Source organism: Lathamus discolor, chromosome 3 (assembly GCF_037157495.1).
Source record: "Lathamus discolor isolate bLatDis1 chromosome 3, bLatDis1.hap1, whole genome shotgun sequence".
In the NCBI taxonomy this organism is placed as follows: Eukaryota; Metazoa; Chordata; class Aves; order Psittaciformes; family Psittacidae; genus Lathamus; species Lathamus discolor.
In genome coordinates, this window is record NC_088886.1 from 100776321 (window position 1) to 100799664 (window position 23344).

Sequence of the window (23344 nt, forward strand, 5' to 3'; positions counted from 1 at the left end):
CCTAAAATAACATTACATATATAATTGTATTCAGTGTTGTGTTTTTTATATATATATATACACACACACACATATATATATTTAGACACACACACTTAGGACATTGTAGTCCCAGGATATAGATTCAGGGTGGTTCTTTGGCAGAACATTCTGCCACATGGTGTCTATACTTACTGCATCAGGGAAGATGGTTTCAGCGCAGTTTTGTGTGACAAGATAAAAACTGTAAGGACATACTGGAAAATAAGGCAAAGTTTTTACACTGGATAATAAGCAAGAAATATAGAACTGATTAAAGTGCGGTGGTAGTGGAAGGGAATGCTTTTTTTTATATTTCTGATATTACTTTTTCCTCTTTTTAGGTAACTGTGCATAATCCAGAGAATCAGAGCTATCTGATAGCATACAAAGACTCGCAACTCATAGTATCCTCAGCTAAGTAAGTTGTAACAAAAAGGCAGTTTTGCAGAGGCGCTGCACGTGATGGGGGGGGGGGGGGGGGAAGCAGAACATAATTGTTATACCATAAGATTGTAGGGGAGGAGGGGGAAACAATTTCCACTGTTGCTTTTCATTAAGTAATGCTAAAACTAATTTAGATGAGGGTATGGGTAACTGCCTGAATGCTACCAGTATGTAGTGCTGCTATTGGTGGTTATGTAGAAGCTGCAAACTGTAGATTCAGCTCCTTCTGTACCAAGTTAATATGAACACAGAAGAGGGCAGTTGACAAGCTATGCTTATTTATTGTGTTTTCATTATGCTTAAGTATTTCTTGAAATGGAGTGTAACAGAAATGACAGTGTAACCAGAAATGGTGAAATTTTGTTCTTGGGTATTCTCCCTGGCAAAGATGCCTCTACAAACCCACCTCTAACCCATTTATCAACTTGGATGAGGTCTCAGTTTACTGGCAGAGATTGTATCCCATTTGTACGGCTCTTTGTAAGAGAACAAATTAAGTTGAAAAGCTGACTCTGCAGGCTTCATTGGAAACATAATGTCCTGGTTGTATGTTACATATTTGGAGTATTTCTTTAAATAAATAAATACACCCAAAAACCCACAAGCAAAACCCCACACCAAAAATCCCCAGTTTACTGTTACTTAGACCAGTATGTATTTTTGACATTTTTAGTCTTGTTTGTAATTAAAAGCAGTGTTTTCAGTTTGACATCAAACTGATGTCATGCAGTAGAATCATGCCTGTGGTCCATTACTGTTTGAGATTAAGGTTTTACTGCTAGGAAGTCACGTGACGTTTATTTCTTGCAGAATGGCAATAGGTCTGAGGACAGAACAAGAGAACATTGAGATAACCCTGTCAGAATAATGTTGTGCACTGGTGTCAGATGATATGAGAGGCTGGGTGTGTAGGGGGGAGGAGATCTTTTCTAAGGCCATGCAGTGGAGTTGGAAAGAAAAAAATAACTTTTCTTAATCTCAGGCTGATAAAGCTCTAAGCCACAAAGCTCTCCTGATTTTTGTTTTCACAATTTCAGTTGAGCTCATAAAAGACTTTATAGGCGGTAAGTTCTTTATCTCTCCCCACGGACAGGGCATCTGAGCATCAGAAACATTCTGCATAAGCTCTGTATTTGATTTTTGTCTTTTTCCCCTGGTGAAATGAATCTAAAGGTGTAATGTCCTGTGTGTTGTGGAGGTAATTTTGTTCTGCATCTTCTCCCTGCAGAGCACTGCAGCATTGTGAGGAATTAATCCAGCGATATAATCGTGCTGAAGACAGTATCTGTTTACCAGACAATAAGCCTCTGCCTCACCAGAATGTAACTAACCATGTGGGTAAAGCAGTGGAAGACTGTATGAGGGCCATCATTGGTGTCTTGCTCAACCTGACAAATGATAACGGTAAAACAAAGAAAGAAAAATAATGTGCATATTTGGAGTTAAAGCATCAAATAAACCATTAATGTAAACCCCTTTCTTATACTCACTATGGTCTTTCCATGTGCAGTGCAATAAAGCAGTTATGTAGGGTAGATGCTTGCCTAATCAGTAATTTGTCTTTGCAAATAGGATGAGTCATTAAAAGTATTAAGATGCGAGCTCTGGCTTAGAGAGTCCCATTTACCTCTAGGGCCAGGTTTTTATCAATCTGCTTCCAGTTATGAAAAGGAGTATTTTCAAAATTGAGCCTTTAAACTCTTTTTTTACAGAATGGGGTAGTACAAAAACGGGTGAACAAGATGGTCTGATCGGCACAGCTATGAATTGTGTGCTTCAGGTTCCAAAGTTCCTACCTCAAGAACAGAGATTTGATATTCGGGTGCTGGTAAGCTGTTGGTTTTGTTACATTAACAGAAAATGATTTGCTGCCTTCTGGTGCATTTAACTACTCTGGTTCCAAATTAAGGAGCGGCCTCTACAGTTTTCATTAACCATATATGTACGCTTAGTGAGGCACTTAAAGAAGGTTTCTGTAAAGATTTGGTGGTGAGTTCTAACAATTTTCCCTGTGCTAGATGAACAAAGATTTAACTAATAAATCTGAGAACTGCCTAATTTTCAATGTTTTTGCAGCTCAGAAATACTGTGGCTGTTACTGTTTGAGAGAGAGGCTTTGTCAAATTTACCTCAGCTTATCTGAAGTGGGTCTGTGTAGCCTAAATAGCAGTAGTGAAATTGTGAATGTGAAGGGTCTTTTAAGAATACAAGATGAAGGTTGGACACCTGAGTCCCTAATCTATAAATCAAAGTTCATCTTCAAAAATATTTTCACTGTTCTCGTATACAGGGATCTCAGTTTTGCCTCATTTCTTTAAATCCTATTCCCTCTGTTTATCAAACTATTTTGTGTAGGTCTGGGTTATGTAGCTTCAGAAAGATATGGCTGAAAGAAGACATTTATCTGGATAGATGTTTTTAGCTATTTTTAATGTGTGTAATCCTCTCCAATTCTTGCAGGGATTGGGTCTGTTGATCAATCTAGTAGAATACAGTGCTCGGAATAGGCACTGTCTTGTCAATATGGAAACATCATGTTCTTTTGACTCATTCTGTACGGGAGGAGGAGATGATAGCCTAAAGATAACTGGGCAGATTGATGCTGTTCAGGCTTTAGTGCAGGTAAGAAATGTGTTTTTGTGGTTATAGTTAACCATTTCTCATTATCACAATCTCAAGGGGGAAGGGAAAAAGAATTCAGCAGTGAAGATTTGTCAGAATTGTCTTGCTGTTTAGTATTATGAGTAATACAGCATAGTGGGTGCTGTGCACTTTTTCAGGACTGTACATTACAGAAACAGCTTTTCTGGTAGAAGACAGTGGAATCATTATTACAGCATCTAAATGCTGTTCTCGTGCTCCATAAAGCTGTCTTGTTCCTATGCAGTTTATTTCTAGTTAACTCGTTCCTAAATGGGTTCCTTTTGTTAAAATTGTAAACTACCATTGTTGTGCTTTGTTTCCACAGATTATTTTTTTCAATACTATCTTTGGGGGACTCTGCAACTTTAAGTTAAAAAATAAATAAAGAAGTATCATGCTTTATAAGAGCAATAAGCTATGGATACACTGGTTCTGTGTGTGAAACGGCATTCTTAAATGTTTTCTTGACTAACTTGGTGATGGATTTCTTTTTTTAACAATTTTGGTTAATGAGTTTGCACCATGCAAACCCAAATAAAATAACTGCAATTTCAGCCTTTTTATTTCAGTTGAGATAACTTTATGAATGCTATTTAACTATGTGAAGTAACTGGCCAGCAGCAGACCAAAAAAAATCAACAATAAAAGTATTTGATATCTTAATTTGTACAGCTCAGCAAAGCAATGTTTAAAGCTGGTAATTATATGGCTTTGATAGTAATTCACAAGATACAAGTGCACAATATGAGATTGCTGGTTTGGTCACATCCTTGATGAGTCATTTTATATTACGCTTTCAAATTTTTGTGTTGTTATCTATGAGAGGAAAAACCGAGAGAGCAGTAGGGATGCTAGCATGGAGAAAAAGGAGGATTGATAGAGAACAAAAATGGGCAAGAAAATGTGGCAACCTTTAGTCTTCAAGCTGTGTCTTAAAGACAAAGATGAAACATTTTATGATGCCCAAGAGGAGCCTGCCAACTGGTTCAACACTGGGGTGGGAGAGAGGCCTTTTCTGTAGAGCACAGCCTTTGTGTAGGGATAAATGATGTTTTCCTTTGAAGAAGAAAAGGCTGTTGTTAAGAAAAGTATTGAAGGACTACTGTATTAAGGGGTGAATTGTGATGGGGAAATTAACTTTGAAGTATTAAGTCAGTGTGTTTAGGGTTTAATTTATAATGGAAATTGTCCTGAAATTTTCCCCCTTAGCTATTTCTTGAGTGTGAGAGGGCGGCTCAGCTGGCTGAGAGCCAGACAGACGAATTGATTAAAGAAGCTCCTACTGCTCAGCATGATAAGAGTGGGGAATGGCAAGAGACAAGTGGAGAGATACAGTGGGTCTCCACAGAAAAGCCAGACAGCACTGAAGAGAAAGTTAAGAAGGAAGAAGATGATGAAGAACTTGATCTTAATAAAGGTGCGTTGTCTGGTTGTGATGAGCTCAGAAGAGGCAAAGAACTCTGATACTGCATGAATTCCCACCTTGTTCTCTGCTTCCTATCTACATGCAGTCTCTTGGGCCAAGGTTTCCTCAGCCTATCCCCCGGGTGAAACTTACAGGTCATGAATAGGAGCAGTTCAGAGCTGAAGCATGAGAAGTGGAAGAAACTATGCTACTTTTTCTTACTAGTACCTTCCTTCTGTCAGTTCCTTCTTAAAGTTTGGTTGGTTTTGGTTTGGTTTTTTAGGGACATTCTGTGCAAGAAATATTCTGGAATGGATGGCTTTTTGGCCTTTATCATATTCTCCTGAAACATTCCTTGAAAGTTGCCTGCCTTAATTTTGGTTTTCAGGGTATCATGACCTGTTCTTGTTTCATGCTTTTAGGGGTTCTTTTCCTCCTCTTCCTGTTTGCATGTATGATGCTTCTGTCCCTGTTTTGTTTTTTTTTTGTGTCTTGATATCTCGCTCCCTTGGTGGTATCTCAGGTACCTGTGTAATGCCTTGATGTGCGGCATCTTTGGTAGTTTGTTCCAGGAATTTGAGTATCATTAAGTCAAGTAGCTTGTCTCTGGAAAATATATCAGGTCTGAAACTTCAGGCCTCCCTGTTTAATCTTCTAATAGTAACTGCAGTGTATTACTTCTAATAGTATTTTGAATTTCTATTAGTAGGTGTGGTGTATTACTTTCTCCAACCTTGCTTTATATCCTTCCTCCTTTTTGTAGCTCCATGAACTGGTGTCTGTAGCTATTTGTAGTTTGCCCAAAAGTGCTGAGTCATTAGCAAGAAGTACTATATCTGTTATCCTCAGTACAATGGACTTCTTTTGGTGGAAGTGTTACTGGCTTATAGTACCACATAAAACATTTACATTCATACTGTGGTGTGTTAAACATACAGTTTGCACATTAAAATCACAATTAAGAAAACATTGTACGATGTAATGTGTTGAAAGTGAGTGAACACCGGTTTTCAGTTCAAGAACGTGCTGCTGAGTTAGTAAGTACAGAGTTTGCCTGATTCTTGCCTCTGAAGTCTTAGTCCAAAAGCTCATTTTGTTTGAGAAAAAAGATTTCTGAGAAGTGATAATGAAAGATTGTATTTGAAGCAGTAAAAGATACCAGCTGCTTAGAGAATACAATACACTCAGTTGTCTCTCTTTACAGCTCTTCAGCATGCTGGGAAGCACATGGAAGACTGCATTGTGGCCTCCTACACGGCATTGCTTCTAGGCTGTCTCTGCCAAGAGAGTCCAGTAAGGGAATAAGTCAATAACTTGTTCTTAAAGTCCAGTAGAACTTTTACTGAAATAATCATTTGCAGTACTGAAATGGGTTTATTGAATTAGGCTTCCATGTGAGCTAGTACCTTGATGTATATAGTTGTGTGAGGAGTTTGTCCAAAGCCAATTTTCTGAACGGAAAAAAACTGTTGGAACTGAATATTTAACCTCTTCTGCCCCTCTGCCCTTCGCTGTTAGCCAGCACATGTACTTAACTTCAGAAAGGCAAAGAAAAACTGGCTTGCCTGTTCTATAATTATAAAAGCTTGCTTTTTTTTTCAGTAGTTTCAGTAAGGAAGGTAATGTCAAACTTGTTTATTCTTTTTCTGTCAGTTTATTTTTTCCTCCATTGAAATTACATGAAATTGTGTATGTCCACGTTAGTTGAAGATGACTGTCTCAGGTTGGAACTGGCTAATAGACAGCTGAAGTTAAAACTGAAGGATATAGAACTCTAATAGCTGAGAAATTCATATACTCTCCTGCTAAATACATGCTGAAATGAAAATGAGCTTGAGCCCTGCCTTCAGGCTTATCTAAATTTACCATGATGGCTGTAATGTCTTTTAACACGCTATTCTGTACCTTTTGACTGACCAGCTTCCGTACAGTTTCGGTGTTTGGGATGATACTGACAATAAATTCAGTAATCATAGAATAATAGAATAGTTAGGGTTGGAAAGGATGTTAACATCATCTAGTTCAAGTCTTAACAGTTACAAAGGGAGATTCTCTCCATGTCAGGAGAGTGATCTGGTGAGATTTGTAGTTCATGACAGTCTCATAGGCCCTGGGGAATTCTGGTGGTGGTACTGAACTGGAAGGGAAGGGGAGGGGGGGGAAGGCAAACTTTTAGCAGTTACTGTTTCCTGGAAACAGAAATATGAATATTGCTTGACAGAATTAAAACACAGTGATGACAGCAAAAGCTATCTTAATAATGCCATGAATCTACTTGTCTTATTGTATCTCATATGCAGAGTAACATAGTTCTGTGTCAGAAAAATACCTCCCAAATTACAATAGATTGTTTTATTTCATAGATCAATGTGACTACTGTGAGGGAGTACTTACCTGAAGGGGACTTCTCAATAATGACTGAAATGCTCAAAAAATTTCTCAGTTTTATGAACCTTACTGTAAGTAATATATATTTTAAATTGGTGTATGTAGATATTTTTGTAATTGTGTTTTCCATAAATAGTCCATACATTTTAGAACCATTTAACATTTTCCCATTTATGTCCTTAGAAGAGCACAGGATAATTTTTCTGTTCTTTAAATACTGAAAACCCAGTTGTTTATCACTATTTTGGTAGTAAATGCAATGGAGCTACTTTCATTCCAGTTATTTGTCACTGGCCAGGAAAATGTTTCTGAATCCTGTGCCTGAACTGAATAGCTCTTACTGATACGTAATTCTGTGTACTGAAATTCTGAAATGAGCATAGCTTTCAGATATTTTGAAGAGGTTTTACAAATGCTTGCTTGTTACTTCTGTTTTCTGTTACATTTTCCAGTGTGCTGTTGGAACAACAGGCCAGAAATCTATCTCTAGGGTGATTGAATACTTGGAACACTGCTAGATACTTAACTTCCGCTGCAGGCACTCTAATGCTGGAGCTACCCTTAGACAAAAGAAGAAGTCATGAAAGAAGTCCTTGAAGGATATACCAAGAGCATTCATCTGTGTTATTCGTGTTCGGATTTTTAAGGCTACCTGGTCTCTTAACCATGCATTCAGCATTTTCTAAAAGACAGTTACTACATCAATCTGCAACTATCAAAAATGAGGGGAAAAGGTTCTGAGGAAAGTAAATAAAGAACCCGTGCTGTTTATGATGCAGTGCAGTATTTAAATATTTTTTGGCAGGGTTTACCCTCCCTATCTTTATTTTTTCTTGCTTTGTTCGTGACAAGTTTCAAGGGGGAAAAACTTGCTGCTGATAGTGCAACTGCTGTTTACTGTTGAGCCACTGTTTCGTGCCAGCCAGGTGCAAAGGCAGCTTAGCTACTGAGGTATCAAACAAATGTTCTAATAAAGAAGTTCTGGACAGCAGCACCTCTCCTATTTGAGTTTAATTTGCTCTTGCTTTTTTTATTACTAGATTATTCCAAAATCATAAAAATATAAATTTTTAAATACTTTTGTGATTTTAACTACTGTCTATATTTAAAATTTGTTGGAATCCAAAGAGGCGAGGATTGGATAGTTTATTTTTTATACTGTTTTGATTGAAGTTAGGTTGTTGAACTATTTCTCAGTTCTAAAACTATCACGGCCCATGTACTGTAAACTGGTAGACCGTAACACTTTGTAGTTCTGAGAAGCATGTGAACCCATAAACACGCAAAGCCATTTGAGGGTATGTTATCCACGAAAGAAAGAGTAACTGTAAGAAGTTGTGCCCTGTTTAAAAAAAGGAGGGGGGGGAAGTCGTTTGGTTTTGGGGGGGGTGTGTTTCTTTTTTTTTTTTTTTTTTTTTTTTTTCACTTTTTAAGATATTAAATCCCAGGGTAGCTCACACTTCTAATAAGCAAAAGCTTGGAAATGCTGTTTTGTTTTAAGGAAGCATTCAAGGTGTATTTTGTAATGCTCAGTACAAAGAATTCGGATGCTTTAGGGGGACGAATTTTACAGAAGCTAAAACACCGAAGGGGATTAATGTTCCTAGCTGACATAATCTTTCTATTTCATTCTTCTGAAGTATGACAGAGTTGAAATGCATACAACATAAAGCCTTAAATTGCTGATATAGCTAAGATTTTGTTCAGTCTGAGGTCTAGTTCACAGCAAAGCATTGTGTTTGAAGACTGAAGTGGAACAAAGAATCCCAGAAAATACATGCATTTTTTTAAAACCATTTTTTTTTCTTGCACTCATTATTCAGACCAACAGAATTGGTAATTATTTTTATTAAGGTGGTCTTGAATATTTGCAGACTGTTGTGAGATCTGCTTCATCGACATTTTTAAGTACCTGTACAGGTAGTTACATCATGTTATTCCATTAAATTTGTGAAACTTGAAGCCATAAAAATATTAGTTCTATGTATAATGAGGGGGAAATAACAGGAAATCTAACCTGCTTTTAGATCTTGTGTTATCTCCATGTATAAAGTTAAGAACTTGTGCTTTTGTATCAGTGCCAGCTGTAAATTTTTTACATACAGTGGCTGCCTTCTATGTCTTCCTATTTTTGATAATGCAGATTGTTGGGAATTCTGTAAGGAAGTAACTGATTAGCGGCAAAAATCCTATGTTGGTCATACTTTTTTGCGTTTTCTCTCATCACCTTCTAAAACTGAGTGTACCAGTGTAACTTAGAAAAGTGTTTGAGGTTGTATTCCCCTTTCTTTAAGATAAATAAATCTGTATTGAGAGAGGAACTGCATGTAAACGATCTGCATCAGAAGGAAATGATTGAATATTTTGCCCATTTAGTTTTCAGCTTTTGAATATTGTCACTTATAATGGGATTTCAAATTGATTATGTGGTTTTCTGTGGAGGGAAGGCGAGAGAAAATACAATGCATATGTGCTGATGGGGGAAAGCAGGGCCAACTACCTTTCTTTGTTACACTGGTAATGGTTTGGGATTTGATTTACCTCAGTGTTTAACAGTTTTTTTTCAATGTAACTAATTGTCAAGCACTGACAAATGCAGACTATTTCTTTTTTTGAGGGTGGGGGGAGAAATCACCCTGTGAACTGCAGTGCTTTTTGTGTGTTAGACCCTCAAATAACTCTGCATTAAAGGGTACTTGAGGCCAACTTGCAAATTAAAGTTTTAAAGTAACTTTTTTTCCATTGTAAATATTTGTGTAAATACTCTCAATTGGAAATTAGAACAGTAGAGTACTTTTCTGAATCCAATCCTATTTTTATTTTATACAGTATTTCTCAGCTGTGATCTTTGGAGCAAAAGCCAACGGCAGGAAAAATAGTTTGTACCAGTTTCATGAAGTATGTCTTTGGGTTTTTGTAAATAATTTTAACTCAAATAAAATTGCTACTTTCAATACATATCTTGTCTTTTAACATGCAATAAAACACTCCTCTGAGTAATTACAGAAAGAAGGCAGTGTCAGGTAAATTGTTAAAAGGGAAGAAAAGGAGAGAGGAGTGTCTGGAAGGTACTGCTCTGTTCTTCACTGGTGTGTTGGGACGAGAAAATTCAGTGCCTGGACCTGAGGCTGCGGTGAGTCCAAGCCAACTAAGCCTTGAAATTTCCTGGAGGTGATGCTCTCAAATCTCTTGATGTGATCTGGAGTTCTCCACATAAGTTGCTGTTGATCTTTCAGCCAAAGGGGCATGTAACAACTCTGAAGAGCTGTAGTTAGAACAACAGAAATACGCTGAAGTGTAGGGGAAGTGGAGCAGTTTCTGTCATGGTGATACTTTTCACATCATGGGGGATGTTAGCGGCTGCTTGCTTCAGTGAAAAATGAGAAAATCACTGTGAGCATTGCTCTGTTTCTCTATTAATGTGAATGATGCTTTAATTTCAGGATGGATTTTTTTTCCTGTGGAATTTTTTTCTTGATACAATTTGACACAGGTACAAGATGCAATAATTCATGAGCTGTAAAGTGAGTTGAATAGGATGTGTCATCTCATTTCCACTTTAGCAAGCGTCAGCATAATGTAACTATTTCTGGGCTGTGAAGGGATGTTGTATTTTGAAATACAGAGCAATATGTTGTCAGTATGTGGCACTGTAGGGGGCAAAACCAACCTTACGTCAGTGTTTTCCAAAAAAATAACATCCGGTAAAAGTATTTCCGCTTGGTTATTTTGTCAGTAGGTGGTGGAAGTGTTAGGTGTGGATGCTTTGAGATGACATCAGCGTTTTCAGATTAACAGGACAATTGTGAAGCTTCTATAGGGTTTGGGAGTCATCACCTTTCACATATATTATTTAAGACTGTTAGAAATGCATGATTTGTATAATAACAAGTGATCTGGCATGATGTGTACAGCACTGGTTTATCAAAAGCTTAATGTAAAAGCAGGTAGGAGTGCTAGAGGCGACTCCTCAAGCTGGCCTAAAGGCATTTGTTTTGTGCTGTCAGCAGAGTGAGCCTGAGCAGAAGATCTAGCAGTCGTCACAGAAGTACAAAAGCCTTGTTTTCCTCCCTGAGCTGAGCATCTGTGCCAAGCATGCAGCTGGCATAGCACAGTTCTGGGGGGAACTCTGAATACTCACGGCACGGCCACATCTGGGCAGATGGGAAGACCAAGGGAATTCTCATACCCATCACAAGCAGTTACGGTTTTTTACCTTTTTCTGTAACAGAATATTGTAACAGAAGTTCATGCTTTTAACCAGGTTTTTGGGCTCAAGTACCTCACTTGAATTGGTAATGATGTTTTTGGTGTCAGGTGTACTGGTATCTGACACGAAGGCATTCTGCCTTCCCTCATTTTTCCTTTCTGGACATCAGTAATTCCTCCTTTGAACAAGCAGAAGTCAATGCATATTTGCGTAGCTGGGGCTATTACTAGGCAAACCGGTGTAGTTTTTCAGTATTTTTTTTTCTGTATTGTACTTCTCTTGCTTAAATAGGGCAAGGAAAGCAAAACTGTGTATATTAGTTCAAAAGATAAGAAAGAGAAGTAACTGCCATTTTTCTGCGTCAGAGCTTTTCCTTATAGAATGGCTTGTTAATTAGGTTTTTGAAGATAATGAGAATTTGCCCTGAATCCTGCTAGGCAAGTGTTTTCAAAACCAGGACAATGTAGTTCTTGATGCTGCGTCTCCTCCTTCTCCAGTATGTTAATTTGTGTTTGGGTAAAGGACAGTACTGGTTTCTCTTAGCTATGTGGAACAGAAGCCATTCATATGTATTCCTTTTTACCTGCCCTAAAGGTCCCCTATCTAAGGAACTGTAATTTATTAAGACGTTCACAGCATCAGTAGGTGCAGATAGTCTTACTGTAAATAAAAGTGAAACCATCATAAATAATGCAGCTGTTTGAAGCCCTTATCCAAGGGCGGATTGATTTACTAATGCCACAAGGATCTTCATTCCAACTGTGAAAATGGAACTTAATTTGCAGCTATATGTTAAGCCTTGGGTTGTCATGCTTGGTACGGTATGTCTGTCTGTGACAATAGGCACTCTCTGATGCAGAGGATGTTGTGAGGAGCCCTGGAAAAAGCAATTCTCACTGGGAGGAAAGTGAACTACACTGGGGACAGCCTTAAATTTGGAAGACAGACATATATCTTTCACCTCCTGTCTTCCCGACCGTATCTCTTAAGTCTCCTAATACCCAACTTTTGCTACGACATGCTGAACTTCCATTTCATCAGCTTAGAGGAGTGAAGGCCAAAGAATTTCTTGATGTGCGTAGAAAGCTAGATTGCTAAATTATAAGAAGAGCTGTTCAGGCTGTGCTGCCTATTTCCTTTATTCCCGTGGCATAGACTCAAAATTCTAGTCTGTCCTAGGTGGTCCAGAGTTACTTAGAGGAATTTTTCTTTCTAATCATTCTTTTCCAAAAGAGGACTCTCCTTGGAGTAGAGGAAAGAATAACAGGGATTTTATTTAGATTTTCTGTTTAGTGTGGGAATTCAAATATCCTGTATTATGACAGAAGATTTTGTTGCGTCTCCATTTAGTTTCTTTAAGAGTATTAACGCGGTGTGTAGAGTGGATTAAATGAGTTTCTTTCCACCTGTAAAGCTGACCCTGTGATTGTGTCCTAGAACAACAGTTCGGTGTTGGTCAGGTAAGTGAGTAATAATAGTTTGTGTGAGCGTGTTGCTCTTCTCCCTGAACTTAACAGCTCTGTTGCTTTATCCTCTTAAGAGGATTAGATGTAGTCTCACCACTGAACAGAAGGAATCAAGACAGTGAATGTTTTACCAGGAGAAACATTTGAATCCGAGGTGCACCAAAGAGCTTATGTTTAATGGTGGAGCTGGATATTTATCACCCGAATAAGTATTTCTGTTAGACCCAAAACAGGCTTCTTCTCTCCTTCACAGTGTGATGTTTAATCAGAAACAAAACTTGAGAAATGCTACAAGGGCTACAGTTGGAAGGAAAATACCAGAACCAACCCACCAGCACACCCAGCTTCCCCCAGATGCTAGAAACTATCTTTTTCCAGCCAGTAATTGACCAAAGCAAATGTACTTAGATCACCTGTTTGACAGGAGAAGGACTTGTGAATGTGGCTGTGATATATGTCCTAGTGACAGCTGCTGCTGTTTGGTTTCCTTCTGCATTACAGTATTCTTTTTGGTGGAAAGCAAACCTTGATGAAAAACGTGTGGGTATGAATATGCATACACACACATGCATGTATGTAGTTATTTTGTTGCTGTCAGCACCTACTACATGAAAATCAAGGTGAAGGGCAGTAGTGTAAAGTTTAAATGAGAAAGGAAAGAAGGGAGTTGCTTTTGCACCTGCAGGAGCTACCCCCACACCTCAGCACCTCTGGGAATAACGCCGAAGCTGTGGAACCTTGGTTTTTTTCATGAATGGGGTGTTGGCCTCTTATCCCAACCATGTGGCTCTTGAAGGTGGTTGTAGGGCACAGAGTTCCAAAATATCCAGCCTAAGTTGTTTTCTGGTCTGCTCTTAATTCATAGTCTCTGAATGGAATTTAAGTACAAACCATAAGGAAGACTTGGAAGATGATAATTTTGTGTCACTGCTTTTCTCCCAGGTGTGAATTTGGGTTCAAAAGGCTGATATTCAGGTTACTGAGCCTCACAAAGTACTTTAGTGGCATGTTACACAAACGGCTGTACAACATCTAGTGTCTTTTTCCTGGCTCAGATTTTGATTTTTTTGCCTTCATTCCACAAGGAATTTTACGGCAAAGCAAGCTTATCCAAATTAAAAATGCCATCGTGTTTGTCTAGGTTTAAAGTGCTATGATGAATTGATACTTTAGCGGCAGAAATGGAGCATTGTAAATTAAACAGAAGTGATGCAGTTGTTGCTTGTAGTCTTCTTTGCTCTAACTTTTTAAAACCTAGCAATAAATTCTTAATAAGAAAAAAATCATCTTCCTAATAGGAAAAGCCACTTGGCATTTGTGTGCTAATTCTATTCATGCATATCATACACATCAGTTTTACATTGGAACTTCATCGGACAAAACACTGGTTTTTATTTGTGGTATCTTTGATTACTGTGAGAGTCTTGGAGGCTTTTGCAAGGTCAAATTTCTAGCTAGGTAATCATAACATTTCCTCCTTCCTTATTTGATGCAGGTTATAATGGTTCTTCAAGTATCATTTCAACTGTGAGACAAAACCAAGTATCATACAGGACTTCAGATGCCACTTACGTATTCCTGTAGAATTTCAATTAAAACTGCCGTGATAAAGCAGTACTCTAGAAGGATTTGCTAGTGTGCTACACGGCCAGTCTAAGACTAAATAAATAATCGTTCTGTTGAGAGAACTAAACCAATTTTTATCTTCCTCTCAGGAAGACATGGTTTTATGGCTATCCTGGTGTTGTTCAGTGTTAAGTGGTTTATGCAAAGATGAAATACACAGCAACTGTAATTTCAGGTAGCACTTGTGATTAGCCTTTGGAAGTTCTTAGGAGAACTGGTTTGTGCTGTCTGATGAGCATCCACAATGTAGTTTCAGCTGTTTTAAATCTTCTGAAAATCACCTAGAACGAGCTTTGGTTTTTGGACTTTGCCACCTGGGCTCTTGAACCATGGCTGTCTGCACAGCCCTGCCCTTCTCTGGGAGGATTTTCACTGCGCACCATTTTCAAACTGCTGAATTCAAAGCCTGAAGTTAACTTTCATCTGTCCTGTGCTGAGCTCAATCTGTATACCCTTTTCTATACCTCAGCAAATGCTCAGTATGTGCCTAGGTCTCAGCAAGACCAAAAGTCCTCTTGTATCAGCAGGAGAGTGTGAGGTCTGATCTCGAGGAGTTGCTCTGGGGAGGCCCATGTGGCCAAGCCTATGCACTTGAAATCCACTGAGCAGGAGCGTGACACCAAATGTATTTGAAGAAGTCAGCTTGTTTATAGGGGGTTTGCTGAGATTACTAGAAGTGGCTGTGTTGGGCTCTGGCCCAGGAGCTCAGGCTGTTCATAAAGGGAAGTGTATGATGAAGTGTGAGAGGATACCTGGTTAGGTATCTTAACACCAGGATTTACTGATAGCAGACCCTACTCTGTGTTTCGTTGGCTTGACTTCAAAACCCACCTGGTTGCTGAGCTGTTGCTAGCCTCATTCCAGTGAGACAACCACCACCGTGTTACCTCTGGGGTGCAGTTTGTTTCCTGGGGCTGGCAGAAACCCTATGCATGCATTAAGATGTTGGAAATGATGCAACCGAGAGACTCAGAGGAGTTCTATGAAGCCACATTTCACTGAGACTGTATGTAGTTTCGCTTGCCAAACAGGAGTTGTACACTTGGAGAGGTGGAGATCACCTCCCTTTCAAATGGAATTTTTGGCATATGTGAGACAAGGATATCTGGAAGAGCAGGATTGTTCTGCATAGCCCTGAGTCACTGTGTTAATTGATGATGTTTCTTCAATGCCAGTAAATGTCAGATTACTTAAGGAGCATGTGGAACTGTTGATATCCTGGAGATAAAATGAGAATTCTTAAGACTCAGACTTGTGAAAGAAAATGATGTTTCAGCACTAGCATGCTAAAAAGCTTGTCATCCATCTGTGACCAACAGTGCAGGTGGCAGATACCCTCAGTTAACAAGCTTTCCCTGGAGATGAAATCAGACAGCGGTCTGACAAGGTGGAGAAGACCCATCATGCAAGTTATGCTACAGAAGCTGGATCAGCAGCTGGGCCTGTTACATGGTTGCACAGTTCTTCCTGTTCTGAAGTGTCAAGTATTTCTTGTAAAAACAAGATACCACTGAAGGCTTTGAGGAGTTCCAAATGGGTTAGCAATTAGCCAGTGAGTGCCTTTCACTTCCTAAATGAGATTCCAGTAGTACCACATGCCATCTAGATTAGGTTGCTATCTCCCAGCATTTCATGATTCTGTGATACTGCACAACATATCACGTACAAACAGTTGCCATGAAGATTGCATACACTGCTGCACCATAAGCAACTTGGTTGCAATACTGAGAACTTAAGGCAGAATACTAACTTTAGCTGGATCTTGCTAAGTTTGGCAGTACACCGTGTAACATCTGCAGATGTGAGGGCAGGCTCCAGAACACTGGCACATAGGCTGCCATGTGCTTTCCTTGGAAGCTGCTTTGCTCTCCACCATTGAATGCAGTTGGAAATTTTAGTACACAGCAGAGAAATCTCTTTGCTGTCTTCTCTCTTTTCCCATCTCATTTCAACAACACTACAGAAATAAGATTTTACGAGAAGTCCTTCTTATACAGAAGTACCTGAGAGTTGTTCTTCAGCATCAGGAAGAAACTTGTATTCTATTTTTTTCTAGGGGGGTGGGGGGAATAATCATCCTGGTCTTCTGAAAAGACTCTTAAAATGACTGCTGTTTCAGGATGCTGAGGTTTGCTTCCATCAGTCTAAGGTCCAGGCTGCTTCGTGGCACTTGGTTCCAGTGCTGGTTCCACAGAAAAACTAAGGAGACATCAGGCTATCAATTCTGAATTTTCACATCACAGTAAGGACCAGCACTGACTGGTCTACACTTAGTACCATGTAGTAATAGTAGAAAATAAGAGGTGCTTTACTCAGAAGTGAACTTGCCAACTGTCATGTCAAATTGTAAGAGTAGATACTAGAGTATAAAGCTAGTTGTTCAAGATGCTGAGGAAAGTATGAAACCCATAATCTCTTGCTGTCAGTATTACAGAATGACCATCATAAGCCTCAAATTGCAAAGGAACATAAGAAAGACAGGGTTTTTGCTTTTTACTCTAATAAGGAGAGAACCAGGAAGCCCAGGAACATTCACAACTCAGTTTTGAATGCAGCTTTCCAAAACAAGCTCTTTAAGATCCTGAGCTCAAGAGTGACAAGTATTCCTCTAGCGGGTTTTATGCTGACTCCTTTATCTCTGCAGAAATACAGTAACTGTTGGAGGCATGTTGTGACTCTGCCTCCTCTGATCTCCCATGCTGCTGGCAATAGCTCTGGGGAAGTCTCTTACCAAGTTTCTGTGGCTCTCCAGAGAAACTGGTTGTTGAAGCACATCTGAAGTCCTGTCTCTGTGATGCTCTGCCCCGCAGCAGCAGGGGACATCTGAGATCTGCCCTGCTATGCATGTATGAGCAGAGCAGGTAAGTGTGTGTGCACTTGGCTCCTGAATGCCTCATTTCTGCAAGAAGCTCTGTAAAGACAGCTGGAGCTTTATATGGGGTTACAGTACAACAGAGCAGAGGAGTTCTTTGCTACCCAAGCTGTCATACTGTTTTATGCTGCACTGGCTGAGAACTGCCCATACTGCTGCGTAACAGGCACTGCACTCTGGTCAGACTGCAGAGATGTTCAAAGCAAATCTGAGCATACAGACTGTTAGTAACAATGTGGGATTTGGGATGGGAATACGAGGTTTTATGAATGGCAAGTGGAAATAAGGTGTTAAACTGTATGAAGGATACAGTTTAACATTAAATTAACATTTTAAATGTATTATGAAATATGAGGAAAGCCACCACACCTGCTTGAGTTCACTCTGTGAAAGAGATCATGTATACAGGATGTCTTTAGTTAGCTTCCTTGCAGCATTTCTACTTAAACACAAGATTTACTATAGAGAAACGTCACTGCCAGTGTTCTGGCAGACACACAATGCTCTGGTTTCTTACTGTCTGTCACTATTTGCAAAGGATTTGAAGACAACATATTGATTACAAATGGACTTCTTGGAAACTTGGTGGAGGGAAAAGTGTTAAGGAGGTGCCAGTGTCAAAGCATGAACTGTATAGGTTCATGAAAAGACGTGATTATCAATGACTAGCAGGCCCAAGTGGTGTGAACCAAGAGCCATAAAGCAACTCAGCAAATGGCTGTGGCAGTTGGAACTAAGGAAAGACCGTGACCACAAACCTTCAAAAGAGCTTCAGAAATAGTCCTACTAACCACAGGCTAGTAAGTTTAACTTCATTCCAGAAGCAACTCCTAGAAGTTATACACTATAATAAAACACAGGCAGCTGATAAGGTACTTGGTTAAATACTGGGGGGAACCAGTTGCTGTAATACTAAGAGAAACTGTAAGTAAGGATTGCTCTTAAAACTCCAAAGGAGCTTATAAGTAAGCAGACAGGTATGACACAGTTAATGTAAAACCATGCTTGAAAGGAACCATAAAACCATGGGTGGAAGGAACTCACCAGAACATCTAGCCCAGACTTGTGCTCAAAATGAGATGGGTGACCACCCTAGTTCAAGTCAGCACTGGCTTTGTCTAGCCAGGTCTTCAAAACCTGGAGGCTTCAGAGTCTCTTTAAGTAATCCACACCAGTGCTGCACTACTCTCCTAGCAGGAAAAAAATTAGGTGTTCTTGTCTAATTAATTTTTATTTTTTTTAAATGAAAGTTTTCAGCAAAGCCTCCTCAAGACCCTAAGGTGTATGTAGGAAAGTCCTCTATTGGACTGATAATCTTTAATCCAAGGGCTTGAAAGAGAAGAGCTAAGCAGGAATAACAATCCCATCCCTCCAGGAAAGGATACTGCTGAGTTACCAAGGATGTGGGCTGAGTGCTGTGCTGTTGCATGGGGTCATGATTGACTGGACAAGAGGAATGTGGCGGGTGGGGAGGGAGATGCACTGCAGGTGTTTGCCACTCTGTGTATTTGGTTATTCATGATAGTCAAATACAAAGCCAAAAGTAAAGAGCTGTGGAGGCTATAAAGAATTATGGTATGATAAAAATGCCAATGAAACTCATCACTGATAAATGTAAAGTAATGCATGTGAGGAAAAATAACTACGCCTACATCATGTTAGACCATAAATTAACTGCTGCCATCAGAAGAAAAAAAAAATCAGACTCTTCCATTGCAGCAGGGGGCAAAAAGAAACTTTAACATATTAGGAAAAAACCCAGAAGAATCACCTTCATATCACAGGCTGCATCCGTGATTTTGCCTTGTTTTAAATACAACATGAATTTTAGGCAGATACAAAAAACCAGTCTTGTTATCTTTCTTCTGTTTTATACCCTGAATAACCAGCAATATGGAATAGGCAGAAGAGGTTAAACAGCCCAGAATTCTTCAGCTTGAAGAAGAAATAATGACTGAAGGGATCTGACTGGGAACAACAAACTCAAATATCATATGAAAAACATAAATATGAAATGACTGTTTCTCCCAAAGCTCTCCTTCACTCTTACAAGAGGGAGCCCAGTGCAATTACCTGCAAAAGGAAGTACCTTTCAACACAGCACAGAATTCAGCCACAGAACTCGCTGCCCCACAGTACCAGGGCTCTTCACTCTGAACCATTTTGCTACTAAGTATTAGGCTTCACATACCAGGCAGCTAAAATTCACAGCAATGACTGAGGGAGTAGTGGCGGGTCTCTCTGACGTCTAAAACAACTGGTCTCTCCTTTCAAATTTCGTATCAGTACCCCCACTCCTTACTGCATGATTAGTCTGGCAGCACATATGCTCTCCACTGTGTACCTGCAGCTGGAGCAGCTTTACTTGGAGCCTAATTCCTCAGCTACCTAGCAATGCCCCAGACACCACTATGAGTCAGGATTAGCTGTGCTTAAAGAGTCACGTCCCTGGCTGACAGTCCTAGAGTGGCAGACTGGTGAGCCCCTGGCTATTTGTTGGATAGGAAGTGGGTTTCCACCCCTACCACCAAAGCACTTCTGTTCCTACAGACGGATTTCCTTGCATCTGCTTGGATGATAGCATGAGTCTATTCCCCTTTTTTTCCATAAGGGGAATTTGTATGTATTTACTAGAGCTCATCATTTATCCCCTTCCTGCTTCTCTTCTAGCTCTAATTTCTATTCACCTCCTTGCTTTCTCTCAGCCTCCACATGCCTATTAACCCCCTAATAATCTGCATTCTTTTCAAAAATAGTTCGAGTCCCCTCTGAATAATCTGCTACACTCAGACTGCATTTCCAAAATAACTAAACAAATACTTCAGCCATTCAGACATGCCATGGCAGCAGGTCTTGCTCACATTTTGACCCGGAGTAGAGTTCCGGGTTCTGATGGCTGTACAGGTCACATGAAACCAGGCTGGCAAGAAACTGCCTTAGCCAGTTTTTCTGCTGCTCAGGGTTTGGCACATCACACAAGTCTTTCGGGAGAGCTCAGCTCTTTAATATTGTTCTCCCTGTGGCTTCCTTAAGAGTGACAGTGAGGAAGCTCTGAGATGGCTGTCCAGTCACGGAGATCAGTGAGAGGGCCGCCAGAGCTGCAGGCATGCTTCCATGCACCCTATGAAATGCTGGTCTTGAGGCTCAGGGCATTCTATGCTGAGAATAGCAATTCATATCCCCACGAAGTGGCAATGCTGGGCTCAACCCCTGCACTGTCACACACTGCTTGTTCTGACTCCAACCAATATCTGAGGGCTTTAGCACAATTAGGAAAGACAGCCTTTGAATAGGACTCCCTAAACTTGATTGCATATGGAAGTGACACGAATCCTGAGAGCAGCTTGCAGAAATGTATACTGCTCTGGTGTAAATCCAGCTCTGTGTTAATTATTAAGTAGTAGTATTTTTAGTCAGCATTTGCAATAGATTCCACATGATGAAACCTTGTTCCCATGAAAGTTCATCACAGTGTCAAGTATTTAATTAATTTTAATCTTTATTTTAAAGTTGTTACTGCAATTAGTAGAAATGTTTGTAAAAGCCTCTTTGATTCCTTTCCTGTCCCCTCCCCACTGGGAAGGCTAAACAATCACATGAGTTTTGGCCATGCTTTCTAACATCACAGAGTACCAAGTTTGCCCAGGATATAAATATAAATCCATAGAAAAGGAGAGGCAGGAATTGCTGGAGGTTCTTTGAAAGAAAAGCGTAAATGTCTTAAATTAAACAACTAATCTGCTATTCTGCCAATGTGCTCTTTAAAACAACAAAAAATAATAATTGCAATACTTGCAATCTTTCCTACCAAAATAAAAAAAAAATCCTGAAACAGTTGGCAGCTCTTAGTATCATTTGCCTAAATTCATAGACTAATTTACATGTAAGAGCACATTACCATGACAACTTTCAGATCTTGCTAAATTCTCTTAATACTTTTTTTTCTTCCCTGTACTTTCTCCAAGAAAAGCGATCTGTAATCTGGAACCTCCTCCACACACAAGGACCTTCATCCTGCATCTCTAAGTGCACTTTTGAGTGCTACTGTTGCAATGAAGAGTAAGCTTAAAGCATGTTACCCTCAAAATCCTGCTTATAGACAGGAAGCAAATAATTTATAGAAAGCCAAGAATTTATTGTTAGCATAACTGAAGTCTTAAGTCTAATCTAAAACTCAGTCCAGATCTAATTATTACAGAAAAAGAAAAAAAACACTTATATACAGAAAGAATTACAATAATGATACAGCTGAAATTGTTATACTCATGCTTCCTAGCTCTTTACCCTGGTGTTACGCTCCCCCTGCTACTCCTTCACAGGTTGGTGGCTCCAATGCGGTGGTGGGAGTTCTAAGGCTGGTCACCAGCACATAGGGTCTTTCGCTGGCAGGAGTATGATATTGACAATTGCATCCTTCTCTCTCCAGGATCCACTTGGGGTCTTTATGTTTGCAAACAGGCTTTCACACCTTGCTGTTTCATTGCTGGTTTGCAACTCTAAATGATATCCAACTTTACCATAAGTGATGTATATTGCATATGCTAGTAATGTGTTCTTTGTTCTGTTCTTCCATAAAAGGGGGGTTTCCTCTAGCTCTACATCTGTATTTCTTTTTAATGGAAAACAACTGTTGATTTGTTTATACCTGTGGGGTCTCCAGTGGCATGCCTGTGCCTCATCTTTTGCCTGTCCTCCTGTTGTGGTTTAAACAAAGTCAGCCATAAATCACGCAGTCGCTCTCTCACTCCCCCCGCTTCTTTCTGTCCCTCTACTCCCAGAGGGATGGAGAGGAGAATCAAAAAGAATGCAACTCCCACAGGTTGAGATAAGAACAGTTTAGTAACTAAGGTATAACACAAATCACTGCTGCTACCACCAATAATAATAATGATAAAGGAAATAACAAGAGGAAAGAATACAACACCTCAACCCCACCCGACCGAGCACTGACCGATACCTCGTCCAACCCTGCAGTCCCTAGCCCTTCCGAGTAACTCTCAGTTACATCCTGGGCATGACGTGCTGTGGTATGGAATACCTCTTTGGCTAGTTCGGGTCAGGTGTCCTGTCTCTGCTTCCTCCCGGCTTCCCCTCTTCCCTGGCAGAGCATGAGGCTCAGAAAGTCCTTGGTCAGACTAAAACATTTGAGCGGTAACTGAAAACATCGGCGTTATCAGTGCTGTTCCCAGGCCAAAAGTCAAAACACAGCACTGCACCAGCTACCAAGAAGGAGAAAAACAACTGCTACTGCTGAACCCAGGACACCTCCTCCCCATTAAATCCTGTGTCTCCACCTCTCGAGGCCTCTGCTATTCATCCCAGGCCTTTATTTCTCCACACCACACACCCTTATGTTGGTTCTAAGTATCTCATTCTGCACAAAACAACTACTTGTTACTCCTGTCTGTACACAGCTACAGTGGTACCATACTTGGATAAGCAAAAGTAAAACCAAACCATCTGTAACCATGTGGTCAGGAGAAAAAATGCTATTACAGCTAAGCCAAGTTAAAAGAAAACTTGCAGGCAGGTCAGCAAACGTTCAGCCAAAGCAAGCCTGGCATGACTCAGTGCTGAGGCCTTGAGAAATCAGTGCTAAGCACGTGGTCTGTTACTAACAGTGGCAGTATCTAATACAGGGCTACAGGCAGCTGTCCTGTCAGCAGAAAGCAGTAAGCGATGCAGTAAGTAATGCTGCTGTGTTACATTCCAGCTGCAGTTACAGCAGTGCCTGCTCTGCTGACAAAAATAAGGCTTTAAGGTGCAGAGCAGCAACATCTGGGATCTTAATTACTGCTCGTTCAATAGAAGAACCCAGCCTGGCGTTACAGGCTCGCTCCAAGATGGCTGGGCAGATGCTTGAGTGGAAAAATAGCTTACTGGTGAGATCAGCCTGTTCAACCCAGGGAAGTGAGAAGAGCAGCTCATTATTAAAATAGAAGGCAAAACGAGGCAATTCCTCTGCCTGCCAAATAACCAGGTAAATCTTCTCAGAGTCTTCGCTTCACATGTTTTGTTACATTTGGTTCCTTCTGTCCTGTGAGAGTAAAACATTCTTGGTAGAGGAAAGGCTGCTTTCACAAGCTTTTAAAAATTAATAGTATTTAGAGAACATGCTTTGTTTTCATAAAAAGGTGCTGAAACAGCCCGAGTTTCAGAGAGATTTTTAAATAATCTTTTGCATATTTTCAGGAACAATGCCTGGTTTCACTGGAAGTACAATGAGCCCAGGTATCTCTCAGTTGCCACAGATGAGCTTCTAGTATGTA

At 39.9% G+C, this 23344-nt stretch overlaps 1 protein-coding gene across 2 annotated transcripts in view; it reads left to right on the forward strand.

Annotated features, from left to right (window-relative positions):
* Positions 1 to 9859, forward strand: part of WAPL (WAPL cohesin release factor) — a 74329-nt gene extending 64470 nt beyond the window's left edge. For both annotated transcript variants that reach the window (XM_065670829.1, XM_065670828.1), the window contains 8 exons: positions 363 to 439; positions 1694 to 1869; positions 2178 to 2293; positions 2926 to 3087; positions 4318 to 4525; positions 5718 to 5806; positions 6877 to 6972; positions 7354 to 9859. In XM_065670829.1, coding sequence (XP_065526901.1) covers positions 363 to 439; positions 1694 to 1869; positions 2178 to 2293; positions 2926 to 3087; positions 4318 to 4525; positions 5718 to 5806; positions 6877 to 6972; positions 7354 to 7419 — 990 coding nt within the window. In that variant the 3' untranslated portion in view covers positions 7420 to 9859. The remainder of the gene's footprint in view (positions 1 to 362; positions 440 to 1693; positions 1870 to 2177; positions 2294 to 2925; positions 3088 to 4317; positions 4526 to 5717; positions 5807 to 6876; positions 6973 to 7353) is intronic.
* The last annotated feature ends 13485 nt before the right edge of the window (positions 9860 to 23344 follow it).